At 42.8% G+C, this 16322-nt stretch overlaps 1 protein-coding gene across 3 annotated transcripts in view; it reads left to right on the top strand.

Annotated features, from left to right (window-relative positions):
* The window catches only part of MOCS1 (molybdenum cofactor synthesis 1), a 124219-nt gene extending 109879 nt beyond the window's left edge, over positions 1–14340 (top strand). Inside the window, exons 10-11 of one of the 3 annotated variants that reach the window (XR_003941399.1) lie at positions 5023–5129; positions 13207–13256. Coding sequence is in view for 2 of the 3 variants with exons in the window: in XM_030195777.1 (XP_030051637.1) it covers positions 5023–5070; positions 13207–14072 (914 nt within the window). In the remaining variant the exon portion in view is untranslated. Of the gene's footprint in view, positions 1–5022; positions 5130–13206 lie in introns of all 3 variants that reach the window. The other 2 variants (XM_030195777.1, XM_030195778.1) reach the window with 2 other exon arrangements.
* Positions 14341–16322: the final 1982 nt, after the last annotated feature.

Here is a 16322-nt window from a genome sequence, read left to right as displayed (position 1 = left end):
CACTGCTACCAAATGTGTCTCGGCTAAAAAGCATATATCCTCTCATGCTTCTCAGTCTGAAGCTGTCAGATCTGATCAAATCTATCTTAACCAAAGCTCCATGCTATTTCTCAGCCTGGCAGCTCCCAAGATTTCTCTGACAGACCCCTATGAGACAGCACTTTTACAGCTTCTAAGAAAATTTATGCAGGACAGTGCCAGCATTTTACAGGCAACGGATGCCATGCCTTCTCTCCCACAACTCAGTATTAGACTCTACAGGGACAACACTGTCCTCAGTGCTTCCCTTGCATATCTCCTCCTCCTCCTTGTTTTCCACAGATAGCATCTTCAGATTGCTACTAATCACCTCTGAGCTCCTCGTGCTTGTAGCACTGGGACATCATTCCATTAGGAGTGGTTCAAAACCTCAAACTTACTCCACCACAGGAGAAACAGGAAGATCACCCTGAAGAATTTGTTTACCCCAAAATTGTGTGTAAAATTTTAAAAGTCCCCTATCTGGCAAACCTGAGGGAGACTGGAGAAACTTCTGATCTATTCTTCAATTATGCTCTGCATCTAAAGAAACTATAGCTGTAGGAATACATGAACTTCAAGAATTACTTCCATCTGACTGGGAAAACCCTCTTTTCTATATGTCCAACTTCCAGACATCTGGAGCTTCATTATATGATCATGCTGCCAGGACGTGATTAGTACCAGCTTCCATACCAATCCGTAGTATGTGAAGCAACTTCAAAGAAATTCAAAATCATAAATATATGGACCTCCAGGGAAAGGTAACAAATATCTAGATTCTTTAGGCATGAAGGTTTATCAGAGTTCTGAAAATAGTGGCACGTTAACTCCAGATGCTGCACATCTAGCACACGATAATCAGCTTGAGAAACATGTTATCACTGCTTCACAGTCACAAGATCAAATAACTACATCTTCAGAAATCAACATGCCATCTTATATACATGCAATTTATGACATGTATGAAACAGCATCCAGAACCGTAGCAACTGAGATCTCAGCAGACCTAAAAGCTTGGCTCAAAGTGTCAGGTCTCAGAGAAGACCTTCATGACAAACTGGCAAATGTGCCCTGCCTGGGAGATAGTTTATTTGGCCAAAAAGTTGAAGATGTTTCCCAGGTGAAAGACTACTCCTATATAGTCAGAGAGCGATCTCCTCAACTTTCAAATTGATCCATGCAAAATTTAAAAAAAAAAACAAACATATCAGTACGGAAGAACTTAACTAGTTCCAATATTTTCAGCAATTTTATCCTAGGAGAAGATATAAACCATAACTTAGAGCTCAGGCCTCATGGCAGCCACCACAAGTATACCTCCAGAAACAATACCCAAGACATTGGAACCTCCAGAAGCACTTCCTGACACCCGCAAGCTTCAAAACCATCTCCCACCTGTTGTCTCTATCCTGGTAGTGGCAAGCTTCTTCATTTCTCCAACCAATGACAAGCCACCACGACAGATCGTTGGGTGCCAAAAATCATTTCCCAGGGATATTGATTGAATTTCATCAGCAGCTTCCTGGTCACATACTATAAGTGAATGCGATTGAACTGCTCCCACTTTCCCAACAAGGCCTGGGGTTTTATTCAATTCTTCCTCATTTCCAAAAAAAGACAGGAGAGAAAATGTTGACCCATACTGGACTTATATAATCTCAACAAGTTGTTCAAAGGAGAGTAATACAAAATGAATTAATTTGCCACCATTCCTCCCACCTGAACCAAAATGATTGGCTTCCTGCATGTGATTTTAAAAGATCGCTACACTCTCATCCCAATTCATTCAAACCATTGACAATTTCTAAGATTCACCTTACTGCATCATCATCTCCAGTACAAGATTCTTTTTGGACTTTCCGCTGCACCCTGAGTTTTCACAGAGTTTCTTGTGGTAGGTGCAGCAGCCTTTCAAAGAAGTGGCCACACTGTTTTTCCATTTCTCCGAGGACAAGTAGGCTGAATATTCTCACAGATGGGTCGTCGTCCGCTACAGCCCAGGAGACCAGAACTTGGAAAAATCTAGAAGTCTCGGGAACACTCCGTCACGCGGCCCCAGCGCACTGCGCATGCACGAACGTCTTCCCGCGACGCGAGCGTGTTCCCTTCAGTTCTTTTTCATCCGTGACCCAAGAATCACGTCTTTCTCGGTCGGCATTTTTTTCTTAGCTCAGGAGACTCGGGTAAACGTTTTACGCTTCCCCCTTTTTGCTTCTTTTTCTTATTTTATTCTTTCTTCAATATAAAAAGAGCCCCTTTTTCCCTTTATTTTTCAGGTTTTTTTCTTCACCTTTTATGTTTTCTTATTTTTTCCGCCGTGGCTGTCCTTAGGCTGCTAATCCTCCTTTGCCCCATGTAAGCCGCATTGAGCCTGCCATGAGTGGGAAAGCGCAGGGTATAAATGTAACAAAAAAAATGTTTTATTACATATTGTGTTGCTATGTAAGTAGTATACTGTGCAATACTTTATTTGCCTATTGCTTATGTGTGATTTATTCTTACTGTACACTGTCTTGAGTGAATTCCTTCAAAAAGGCGGTAAATAAATCTAAATAAATAAAAATGTAAAAGTATTTTCCCAGTACAGTTACTTTGGAAGTGGGACTACAAGGCCTTGGTGCTTGGCCTACAGGGCCTGAGTGCTGGCTTATCTGGTAGTTCATTAAGACAAGATAGAAGAGAAAGTGATGCTGTACATGTGGAAGAGAATGTGAACTAAGAAATACCTGTGCCCTTCTTAGTTTAGAGACAAAATAATGTTAGGTGCCTAAAGTAGGGACTACGATCAATTGCTTTCTTTTTAAAGTTAGCTGGCCCAAGTGTTCCTTTTCCTCACAGATAGAATAAATTAGAAAGATAGACTCCCTTTTGGTTTTTTAAAGTTTAGAGTAGTAGGTCACGGTTCCAGAGACTACTTCAAGGAAGATGTGAAACACTGGACTCCACCTTTCAAGGAGAAGAGAGAAAATTCAAGAGAGACCAAAGTTTCCACAGATATGTGAACACGTAAACCTAAAAAAGAAGAAAAGGACATTGAGATATGTCAGAGGACACAGTATAGTAATACTGCTAGAGAAGGTTCAAATTCTTTAGGGTATGAAAGACAAAAATTGACTGAGTCATTTCTTAAGGGAAAAAAAAACATTTTCTTTAGTGAGTTAATGATAAAAGAAATGTATTTGTATAGTAATACTTATCTGATGCCCTGGATCACTGCTTAATTTTTGTCAGGAATATCCAGTTGCATGTGTAAAAGACAAGTGTTTAAACGTAAGAAAGTGAAATTAAAAGAAATAATCATTTTGACCAACTAAATAACCCCAGATTTGTTAATAATAAAATTACATTTATTGTGTCTGATTCTTGACTCACAATCCTTTAGGGGCCCTTTTACTAAGCCGCGTAACCGTCAACGCGCGCCAAAATGGAGTTACTGCCCAGCTACTGCGTGTCTCTTGCTGTAATTTCATTTTTGACGCAAATCTGATAATGTGCGTCAGAAAAATAATTTTTATTTTCGGACACGCGCCAAGTAGCATTTGACGCACGTAGGTCATTACTGCCCGGTTACCATGTGAGTCTTTACCTCTAGGTCAATGGCTGGCAGTAAGGTCTCAGACCCAAAATGGATGCACAGCAATTTTCATTTTGCTGCATGTCCATTTTTGGCAAAAACTTTAAAAAGTCATTTTTTTGTAGGTGCACTGAAAAATGATTCTGTGTGCGCCCAAAACATGCGCCTACACTACCGCAGGCCATTTTTTATCGCACCTTAATAAAAGGACCCCTTAGCAAGGCCGATGTTAAGAACTATAGGCTGGTGGCTGTTGGCTTCAATCCTTCTCAGGGCTAAGATCATGGAAGTAATTTCAATTATCAGCTAAAGACGCCCATCTCTCCTCAGCCGATAACCACGCCCCAGTTCCGCCCCCGACACGCCCCCGTCAACTTTACCCGTTTCCGCGACGGATTGCAGTTGGAAACGCCCAAACTCGGCTTTCGATTATACCGATTTGGGCGCCCACAGGAGAAAGACACCCATCTCCTGATATGGGTCGCAATATAGGTGTTTTTCTCTTTCGATTATAAACAGGTTAGACTGCTAGATGAAATCGGTGGAGAGGTACTTAACTGGTTTGAGGGCTTTCTAACATCAAGAACATACCAAGTAAAGATGGGCAGAACAGTATCATCTTCTTGGAAAACAGTCTGTGGAATCTCACAGGGTTTCCCTATCTTACCTATACTGTTTAATATAATGATGATACTACCATTGTTCAGTTTGTTCTTTGGTTCAGTTCATTTTTATTCTAATTGTCTCTTCTAACTGTCTTCGTGCAATACGTTATCCAGGCTATTATCCAGAGGACAGAAAGTTTGCCTTTTATATTCAGTGACTATGTATTTTATTTTACATTAGCCTCTTTCACCTTGGCACATATTTTTCTTTCAACCATTCTGTGGGACGTGGTAAATGTTATTAGATGCACAGAGGATTAACCTAATGATTAGTGCAGTGGCGTGAGAACCAGGTTCAATTCACACTGCAGCTGCTTATGAATCTGGGCAAGTCACTTAACCCTCCATTGCGCCAGGTAAAGAATAAGTACCTGTATATAAGATGTAAACCGCTTTAATTGTAACCATCCCCCTTCCCTTGCATCATTGGCCCTGCCTAAAAATATTCCAAAGCCTTGGTGCCATTTCATACTGATTAACCTTGCCTTCTTTTGGGTGCCCCTTGTAGTCATATCACTGCTCTGTGTACAATGGATTCTCTTTTCCTCTTTCAGTCTGTGTGATTTAAGTAAAAATTCAGGCCTCTTTCCTCCCTCCCTCCCTCCCTCCCTCCCTTCCTTCCACTGATGCAGCATTAGAAAAATTTTATTGAAATAAACAAATTGTTCAACAATAGGAAGTTTTCTATGAAATTATTCACAGCCAGTTTGGGGTTTTCTGAATTACATATTTTTTTTCTGTTTTGCTTTTGTTCACTCTTAGGCATGTTTAACATCTCCCAGATGAAAAATCGGCCCATGATCCTGATTGGTGGGTGATCAGCGCAGTACGTAGTAAAAACTCAACTTTTGCTTTACTTTAGTTTTCTGGTGAGGTTTTTTTTTTTTTTTTTTTTTTTAATCGTCTGGATTTATACTACATTTTTTTTATGCAAAAGAGAACCGAGTATGCAGCCTTCTGTCAGTAGAGGTTGGCTGCATGTAAGCTACTAAAAGGGGAAGGGAACAATTCTGATGCAATTATATAGCCTCATTGACTAAGGCTTTTTGTCTTATTCTGTGACTGTGGAAAAAAAATCTCAGTAAATCAGATCACTAGGTTGGTTAACTGAATCACTGGGAGGACTGCCTATGGTTGATGGAATTGAGAGTGAGGCCTAGGGAAATAACATGGTGTTTCTCATCTCTAGTCTTCGGGACTCCCAAATAGCTCTTGATTTTCAGAGAAATAAAAACATGCAAATTAATTTGTGCACATAATCTCATGAATACTCATTGTGATTATCCTGAAAGCCTGGCCTCTTCAGAGGTCCTTGGAGGCTGCAGTTGAGACCCAGTATGGCAAAATGACCTGCCCAGACAGACTACAGTGTTGGTGACAGCTAGGATTAAAACGGAGGACCATCTTGTAAGGTCTTATATATTTAATTTAAATCAAAATGAACTTAACTAATTTAGGAGCCCTTTTACTAAGCTACGGCACAAAGTGGCCTTAGCATGCCCTTGCGGCTTCAGTAGTCCATTTCTGCTGTGCCAGCATTGAGGAAATTTGCAAGGTGGCAATGTGGTCTTCTATCCACACTTTCTCTGCTGACTACTTTCTGGAGCAGCATTCTGGGCAAGAGAGCCAATTTGGACAAGCAGTCCTGCAAAATCTTTTTACTACGTGAATGTCAACTCCGTCCTCTGGCCTTTTTTTCCACCAGGCTCACTTTCTCCTTAGTTCATAAGATTATTATAATATTTGTGAGCCTGGCAGCTAGTGAATCCCACATGTGAAAACATCATGCTTGCTTGTCCTTGGAGAAAGCAAAGTTACCTGTAGCAGGTGTTCTTCGACAGCAGGCATATATTCTCACATCCCTCCCGCCTCCCCTTGGAGTTGTCATCTTAGCTTAAATATTATACTGCTGGTCCCGTGCACGTCAGGTGTGAAGGCACCTGCCCATGCGTGGTGGGAGCACTACCTCAGATTTTTAAAATGACAGTACACTGTGGCAGTGTCCACACTGGGCTCCATGGATGATGTCACCCACATGTGAGAATGTATGCCTGCTGTCCTCAGAGAACACCGGATACAGGTAACTTTGTTATATTGTCCCTGCCTCAGGAAAACCTCTGACACTGACCACCTTTTAGTTTTTTCTAACTGCTTTCTTGATTTTATCATACTGTCCTATTTTAAAATTAAGTAGAACAACAAATAGGGGTTTTTTTTTGTATGAGTTTTTGATCCAGTGATGACACATTTGACTGCGTTGTGATCACTATTGCTTAGTGGCCCACGAGGTCCTGCATACTTGACCTTAAATACTTCTCTGGTCTGATCCTAGACCAACTGCTGCATTAAGCAGTCATTTATGGGGTAATTGAAATCTGCTAAAGGATGTAAAGGGTCGTGGATTTGATGTACTATGGTCTGTGGCCTTGAGAGTGAGCTCCAGTGCCCTGTTATTGCTCTTGGTGATTGATCTATGAACCTTTACCCTAATTGACCCAGGTCTCTGACCTGTGGGTTTCAGTCTTGCTGATGGCCAAAATACTTTGGGCAAGGAGGCCTTTTGGGGCCCTTAGGGGTCAACTGTTTCTTCCCCCATTCATTCCTATTCCCTATTGTGATTACATTTCTGCAATTTTCTTTTTGCCCCATCTCTATGTATGGGTGATCAATACAAAAGGCAAAAAGAGGCCAGTAAGCATGTACTCTGCAACAATGGCAGACAATTCAGGGAGTGCTTTCCAGGAAGCTTCCCTGAAGCAGAGAGATGAGGGGAGCTCATCAGTGACGTGATGGGGAGAGGGAGGAAAGGGGAGGTAGCATGCAGGCATTCTGATCAAGGCAAGCAAAGTGCTGCCAGCTTGCTCCATCACTTGTACTACTACTGCTTATCATTTCTATAGCGCTACTAGACGTACACAGCGCTGTACACTTGAACATGAAGAGACAGTCCCTGTAAGGGTTAGGAGTTAAAAGCAGCATCAAAAAGGTGGGCTTTTAGCCTAGATTTGAAGACTGCCAGAGATGGAGCCTGACATACCAGCTCAGGAGGTCTATTCCAGGCATATGGTGCAGCAAGATAAAAGGAACGGAGTCTGGAGTTAGCGGTGGAGGAGAAGGGTGCAGATTTACCCAGTGAACAGAGTTCCCGGGGAGGAGCATAGGGAGAGATAAGAGTGGAGAGGTACTGAGTTTTGCAGAATGAATGCACTTGCAAGTCAATAAGAGGAGTTTGAACTGTATGTGGAAACGGATACAGAGCCAATGAAGTGACTTGCGGAGAGGGCTAATATGAGCATAGCAACACTGGTGGAATATAAGTTGTGCAGCAAAATATTGAACAGATTGAAGGGGAGAGAGATGGCTTAGCGGGAGACCTGTGAGAAGCAGTATGTGCCACTGTGTTCTCCTTTGGTATTAAGAGCATGTTAGCCAGCAGAAGAAGCATATTGAGCAGCTCCAAAGCACCTAGTTAATGAGGACTGCTAAGGCTGACATTACCTGCAATCCTGCGGTTTTCCTGCCACTAGGAGCAACAGCCATTTTCTTTTCTGGCTGCATTCTCCTGTGCTAATTTCTCAAGCAGGGCATACAAGTTGCTATGCATCGCGTTAGGAGGGTCTGTAGACTCTTACTTTGTGTTAATGCTTCCTGAATTAGTAGTTTGAGGGGGAACCTTAACTGCTTGAATTGGGGAGGGGGGTGACTAGACAACTAGCAACAGGGCCATCGCCAACATATTTTGTCATTAGCATGAACTTTCTAGGGCATATCATACGAAGGCAGACAGATGTGTGTGTGTTGGGGGGGGGGGTGTCCCTGAAGGGCTGAATTTGCCACTGTTTACCAGAGACGAATTAGAGGTTCTGAATGCTCCTATGGTTCCTGGGATGAATTTGCAGGTTATAAAACAGATGGCCAATAATAAAATCCCAGTCCCAGATAGCCTCCCAATAGAGTTTAATAAAATTCTGGGACATTGTGTAGCTGTGACTTTTTAAAAGTAGTTTTTATGGAGGCAGCACAATGTGGGCATTTTTTCCTCACCTTTAAACAGTGCTCTGATCACTGTGATACCCAAGAAAGGGCAAAGACATACTGCAAACACGCTCCTCAATGTGGATGCTAATACCGTATTTCCTCTATTCTAAGATGCACTTTTGTGCCGGTTTTAATGTCCGTGGAAAGTAGGTGCACTTACATTCGAGATCATCTTAGAATTGAGGATATATGGTATATAAGCCAATGTTTTGTCAAGCCAGTTGGCAAAAATAGTGCCTATTTATTTATTTAGATTTTGCTCACACCTTTTTCAGTAGTAGCTCAAGGTGAGTTACATTCAGGTACACTGGATATTTCTCTGTCCCAGGAGGGCACACAATCTAAGTTTGTACCTGAGGCAATGGAGGGTTAAGTGACTTGCCCGAGATCACAAGGATTTGAACCGGCCACCTCTGGATTGCAAGACCGGTGCTCTAACCACTAGGCCACTCCTCCACGCCTAGACTGGTAAGGGAACATCAAGTGGGCTTTGCCAGAGGTAGATCACTGGCTGCAATGGAAGTGGGCCAGGCTGGGGTTGTCATTGCACTCTTGGTCAGTTTTGATCTTGAGAAATCCCATGACACTGTATCAAAGGCTATTTATGGCAATACCTTGGTGAGTTTTTAGATAGGACGAGGCACCTGATAAGGCTGCTGTATATGAGTCAGTAGTGTATTCAGGTTTGGAGTGGGAAGGGATGAGTTCAGAAAACTAACAAAGTGGTTATTTCAGGGTTTTTTTTTTTTCTTTTTACTGGTGTGTAATGCATTTTTTATTGATGTACTTTATTATGTATATTTTTGGGTTAAACATCAATCAAAGAAGGCAGTATCTAAATGTAATATAACTCCTAACCCTTATTCACTTGTTCAGAACCCTTATTTTGTCATCCTCACTTTAATATTCCCTTGTCTCTTGTTTGTCCTGTTTGTCTATCCTAATTAGATTGTAAGCTCTGTCGAGCAGGGACTGTCTCTTCATGTTCAAGTGTACAGCGCTGCGTACGTCTAGTAGCGCTATAAAAATGATTAGTAGTAGTATTCTGCAGGAACAAAGAATCCTCTGATGGAATTGGCTTTAGCTTTGGTAACACAAGTGAAATATTCATTGGAAAAGCTGAATTTATTTTGTTGAATCTGATAGGAAATTGTTTTTTCTAAATATTTAAGGTTTCACATCATAAATGAATAGTTATTTAATCATTTTTAAGTTGGTAGTGGATATATTCTATATCTCTATATCCATTCTGTGCAAAGCATAGTGGGCTGAGAGGGAGGGGAGGTTGGAGAGTCATCAGAGAAAGTGGGCTTCCTGTAGGAAGGTTGGTGTCTGCCAAATTTGGCTTCTGTGGCTCTTCCACTTTGAATTGCATGTCATCTAAAGGTCAGGAAGTACAAAAAAGGAAAGAGAAAAAGAAGCCTTCCATCTGGGAAAACAGTTGATCTAAAATATTGAAGCCTTCTATAAATATAGGGATTGTCCATCAGGATTCACATTTAGGAAAAAGCAACATAACATTATTGCTTTGGATTGATTATTTTTAACTGCCTCCTACTTGTTTCCTATTGTCTTTCACCCCTTATCCTATCACCTCTTTCTAAAAAGCTGTTCCACGAATGCAGAAATGAAAGGTGGTCAGTGCCTGAAAAGGAAGTTGACCGATAATGAAGTCCTCTTGTTCCTCAGCTAGTAGGTGTTGCCCATATTTAGTAATATTTCCATCTCTCTGTCCAAGTCCCATTTCCTGTCTGTCAGATAAAGGATCAGAACTGTGGTTTTCATTGTCACAGCTGGAGTCCTCCCATCTTCTGCGATGCCACCAGTGTCTGCAGAATTTTTAGAGACCTATTGTGTTGCCATTCCCTCCTCCCATGTACAATCCACATCCACTGATCCCCCAATGCCCCCATAGCAGTGATTTTCAACTGTTTTCATCTTGTGGCATACTGACTAGGCGCTAAAATTGTCAAGGCACACCAATGGTTCAGCATTTGTTCTTTTCTCCCCCCCCCCCCTCCCCCAATACCTCAGCATTTCTCCTTATTTTTCCTTCAGCCCACCCCAATGGTCCAGCATTCTTCCTCTCCCACCACCCCCAATCACCGGTCTGTAGGCAGAGTTGACCCACAGCTATATAGTGTTTTTCTGTGACACTGTAAGTAGGGAACAGCCTGAAGTGTAATGGTATTTTTAGCACTCTGGGATCAGGAAAGATACAAAACATGTCCCCTGACTATGCAAATCTGAGCTCTAAGCTCCTGAACAATACTGACAAGCAATGAAATAGACTAATAATTATAAAAATAGAAATAGATTTATTGTAGTAGCACATATATTATTGGAATAAGGAGGCAACAATAGGAGAATTATGCACATATGCTAGGTCTTTCATAGAAAAATGGCTTGCCATTATGAAACGGGGTTTAAGCAAACATACACTCAGGCCCTAGGCCCAGAATCTAGGGACCACCTGCTCATTACCCAATAGCAGTTCAGAGCTGGATTATGCAACCTAATGATGAGGTCTTCTCCTGGAGAGATGTAGCAGGAGACGAGCATGAGCTCTGAAGGGTTCATTGGTGTGGAAGAGTCCCAGCCGTGTAGGAGCAGAGGAGGTGGGTGGAGTCGTATGAGACAATGTTAGCCGGAGCTGGCAAGGTCACCAGACTTGACTTTTGGAACACAGAGGTGCTTCTTATATATCATTTCTGGCTGTAGCACATGGTCCCTGAAGATAAGCCGTCTCCTCCCGTAATCTGGACCTTTCCAACTTGGGAAAGTACGGAACGTCCCACTTGAGTCAGCAAAGTTGATATTCCTGGAACTTGGCTCCAAATAGTCTATTAATGTAGGCTCCTGTGGTCTTCACTGCATGTCCAAGCAACAAAATGTCTGAGTTAGCCTGCCCTCGGGTGCATGACTGTGCAGAAATGTTTGTCAGGTGATTGCCTTGGGTAAGCAGTTCTTAGGCAATGTTAATGCAAGTCCTTGGTTTTAAATTAGAAACCAGGGCACAAGTCAAGCTGTGAAGGGTTCTCAGGGAAGCTGCAGGGCAGAGCCGTGGTTTAACGAGCTGTAGATATCTCTGTGGCACGGCAGCTCGGATCTGGGAGTTCAGTTGTCATCTGGTCAACATATCAGCAGATCTTCAGATAACCTCTTATTTTCCAAGAGGCTTCTTATATCGGTTCTTGGGTGAGAAGGTAGCCCCAAATGTTTATCGCAATAGTCTTGTTTGTTTCAGATGTTATGATTTGAAGAATCACAATAGTGTCCCATTTACTTCATTCTGGAGAGTCAATTTGACTGAGTCATTGTTTGAATAAACAACGCGCAGATGTTATAATTGCCCACCTAATGCATCAGCCAAGTTGGCAGGGGAATTTCCTGTGGACCTTGAGAAAATCTTGCCAAGTCATCATGGCCTTACACTATGTCTATAGGCTGTAGTGTAATAGGTTCTTGAAGGAAGTTGTAATTAGCCAGATCCTGTATTGTAGTGTCATATAATGTAAAACTATAAAAGCAATGCTATATTGAGCTATGGTAGGGGGTTTTATCCCTACAGGTCCAGCATTTCTCCTTCCTGTTCCCTCCTCAGCCAGCAATCCAGTATCTGCTCTTGCCTGTAGACCCCTCCCATCCCCCCACCGACAATCCGACAGTGGGAACGGTTATAAAGAATAAAATTACAGAACACGTAGGCAAATATGGTTTAATGGGACAGAGTCAGCATGGGTTCAACCGAGGGAAATCTTTTCTCACCAATTTGCTTCATTTCTTTGAAGGTGTGAATAAACATCTGGATAAAGGTGAGCCGGTTGGTGTAGTGTATCTAGATTTTCAGAAAGCTTTTGATAAAATTCCTCATGAGAGACTCTTGAGAAAATTAAAAAGTCATGGGATAGTAAACAAGGTTCTGGTGTGGGCCATTTTTCCCGCATGCCAGGGCCCTTTTTACTGCAGTGGATAAAAAAGCCCCCAGCACACATGGCCATGCAGTAAGAGAATTCATTGAGGTGGCAAGGGCAGTGCGCAACAATGCCAGATTACCACCGTGCAAGCCATTTCCGGAGGTTTTCTTTTTTTCCTGGAAATGGGGCATGCTCGGGGCAGGACTACAGCCGGAGGCAGTCCCGAAAGCGAGCGGTAAGCCAATGTTTTTCAATCCATCTTTCCAAATGGAGCTCAAGGTGGCTTACAGCTTTATTTGAATACAGGTAGAATAAGTCCCTTGAAGTAATTGGAAATAAAAATATTTGCCAAGAGTCACAAGGAGTGTCAGTTGGGGGGGAGTCGAATTTGAATCCAGCTCATTGCTTCAACTAGTAGGCCACCAGTCCTTTCCCAGTAAGAAGAATTGTTTGGATAATTCAGACAGGTTTACTGGGGATGAGAATGGTACATATGTCCTAAGAGGAGAAAATTTGAGATGGTGGAAGATGGTTCTTGCATAACAATTGTTACATTCTGTCATGATTGGTAAAAATATTCTCTAGCAGCACTAGCTTCTCAGTGCAGGCCTCGGGACACACCTATGCAGTAAAGTGTTCAGGATATGTACAATGAATATGCATAAGAGAGATTTGCTTGCACTACCTCCATTCTGATTGGTTAGGTGTGTCCCGAGGACTGGGTTGAGAACCCCTGTTCTTGACTAAAGATTCTGAAACCTGACCTCAAGGATGCTGTACAAGTTTAATTTTCAGGATATCCACAATGAATACATTATATATTAGTGTATACTTGCATGCAAGTATATCTTGAAAACCTAATTAATTGGGCATCACTAATTACAGGTTTGAGAACCACTGGTCTAGATAGAGTGCACTATTTTCATTTATTAGCTGTGTTGAACTTTGTGTTAATTTATACCTTTTCAATCACTTCTCTCTCTCTTTCCAGGAGAAGGGCTGGGTCTTCTACTGCTATTTCTTGACTCTCTGCAGCATCCTCGACACTTAAAAAAGGGGCACTGGCCATCCCAGCAAAGCACAAAATTTGGCAAGCAGATGAGAACAATATTTAAGAAGAATGTGTTTACAGGGCAGGATAATCTCCCCGCAACATATCTGAAGCAGGAGCTTTCAGCAGTGACCATGTCTCCTCTGTTGAGGAATTACTGCAGTTACTGCATAAACCTGAGCTCCAGTTTGGAGTCCAAGTGCCTTAAGACAGCAGCTTTTTCCTGTGAAAACACCAGAAGGATTGTTACTAATATCTACCAGAGTAAAGCACAGGCTAGTTACACCACCACTTCTGGTTTAAAAGACCCCTCTGCCACAGGCGGATCTTCAGATCACTTAACGCACATTGACACAGAAGGCAAAGCCACTATGGTAGACATCAGTGAGAAGTCAGATTCCCTGCGGACTGCTGTTGCCTCAGCAGTAGTCCTCCTTGGCCCTCAGGCTTTCAGCATGGTCCAGCAGAATCGGCTAAAGAAAGGGGATGTCCTAGCAGTTGCTCAATTGGCAGGCATCCAAGCAGCAAAAGAGACTAGTCGCCTGATCCCACTGTGCCACAACATTCCTTTAAACAAAGTGGATGTTTTCCTGGAGCTTGATGCCAGCCAGTGCGCCGTAGTGGTGGAGGCACTCTGCCGTACTCAGGGGAAGACAGGTGTGGAGATGGAAGCGCTGGTGGCTGCCAGCATAGCAGCTTTGACTGTCTATGACATGTGCAAAGCTGTGACACATGATATTGTGATCAAGGAGGTGAAGCTGCTGAGCAAGACGGGAGGGCAAAGAGGGGATTTCAGTCGTGCTTAGTGCCCTGCAGCTTTGAGCCATAATCAATTCAGTGTCCTGTAAAAGGAGTTATTAATTAGGCATAGTGTATTCATGTTTATTCAGAGACATCCTGCTACCAATTCAGGTTCCTGTAGGTTGGTCTGTTCCATCAGCAATGACTTACCAAATTAAATGTTACACAATGCTTTTCCCCTGCTGCTTTTGCAGGCATATAAATATCTATATAAATAAAATCCCCCCTCAGACGTTCTGAAGCTCACTCCATCTGTCCTGAACTCCTGTCCTCCTGGTAAGCTAGGCTATTCGGACTACTCAGTCTCAGCCACGCCCATCTGGGCCGTAGGCCACACCCCTATCTGCACATAAAAAGCACCCTCAACATTCTAAAGTACACTCTGAGGCTTCAACAGTTCGTATGTTCGAAGCTCTGTAACCATTTTTAAGCACACTACATCTCTGCCCCGCCCTGACCCTTATGTTTGTGCAGCGCTGCGTATGCCTTGTAGCGCTATAGAAATGCTAAATAGTAGTAGTAGTAGTAGACCTATCAGAGAAGGGAGGAGTGTCACAGCTGCACCGCTCTGACCTATCAAAGGGAACTGAAACAGGAAAAGGGAGGAGCGTCACACCGAATGACGGACCTATCAGAGGGAAGTCAAATAGAAGAAGGGAGGAGCGTCAGAGGCCAAGGGGACGGCTGTATCTACGTCTCATAGGTTTCCTTGCTTTCTTTTCAGTGTATTGCAGCTGCAGCCACTTAGGTAAGTCTAGCAAGCCTGTCAGCTACTGAATACAGAAAGCAAAAGATAGCATGTGGGAACTTGCTCCATTTTGTTCTCTGGAATGCAGTGATTATTATACAAATGGTCTTGCTTTCATTATTTTGGTAGGGGCTGCCTTCATGACTGTCCACAGTCCCCCCAGTCCTGACACCTGACAGGGGGGACAGGGAAGGACACTTACTGTCTCACATAAGCACTCGCACACACACACGCTCTCTCACAGACACACTCACACCCACTGTCACACACACACACTTGCACATTCTCACTCTCACACAGTCACTCTCACAGACACTCTCTCAAACATACACACTCCGCGCAAAACCTTGCTAGCGCCCGTTTCATTTCAGCCAGAAACGGGCCTTTTTTACTAGTATAGGAATAAAGGTCATCTAACAAGTTGTAGCTGACACATTTGTACTTACGTATACATGGGAGGAGGCTACTTACCAGATAGGTCCGATTTGAACCAGGGCTAAGTCCCAAACGTTTCTCACAAATCCTGGTGTAGATTCTCCAGTGAGTGGGAGAAAAGATCATCCTTCAGGACCCAAGCATATGACATAACAGCTCAAGGAGACATTGCACACAGAGTCTGATATTCTGTTACCACTTATACGAGCAGCCACATTGAGCCTGCAAATAGGTGGGAAAATGTGGGATACAAATGCAACAAATAAATACTGGGTCAGACCAATGGTCCATCTAGCCCAGTATCCTGTTTTCCAAACAGTGGCCAAGCCAGGTCACAAGTACCTGGCAGAAACCCAAATTGTGGCAACACTCCATATTACGAATCCCAGGGCAAGCAGTTGCTTCCCATGTCTGCCTCAATTTCAGACTATGGACTTTTCCTCCAGGAATTTGTCCAAACCTTTTTTTTTTTTAACCCAGATATGCTAACTGCTGTTACCACATCCTCCAGCAAAGAGTTCCAGAGCTTAACTATTTCTTTAGCACTCCTATACGTATGCAGCCCTGTACCCAAACTTGTAAGAGCTTACAGTCTATTCAAGACAAACAGGACAAATAAGGAGTTAGGGCATTACATTTATTATGGTAATAATTAAAACAGCATAGGCATTTAACCGGTGATTAAGGGGTTAAAACACTTTCAAAGAGGCGGACTTTTAGCCAGGATTTGAATAAGGCCAGAGGTGGAGCATGACATAGGAAGTCTATTCCAGGCATGTGGTGCATCAAGATGAAAGGCTTGGAGTCTGGATTTGGTGATGGAGTAGAAGGGAAAAGATAAGTGATTTACCTGATGAATGATATTCCCGAGGAAGAGAGAGAGAACTGAGGAGCTGAAGAATGAATGTATTTGTAAACATAGGTGCCAGCTCTGTGAGTACTTTGGGTGTTTGAGCAAACTCCTTTTATTGTGACTAGGGAACATTTACTTGCGTTGAGTTTAGCACCCCCAATAATTCCGAGAAGTTGGTGCCTATGCTTGTAAATCAGTCAGAGGAGTTTAAACTGTATG

This window comes from Microcaecilia unicolor, chromosome 3, assembly GCF_901765095.1.
Source record: "Microcaecilia unicolor chromosome 3, aMicUni1.1, whole genome shotgun sequence".
Taxonomy (NCBI): Eukaryota; Metazoa; Chordata; class Amphibia; order Gymnophiona; family Siphonopidae; genus Microcaecilia; species Microcaecilia unicolor.
This window is presented reverse-complemented; position numbering and strand designations above follow the sequence as displayed.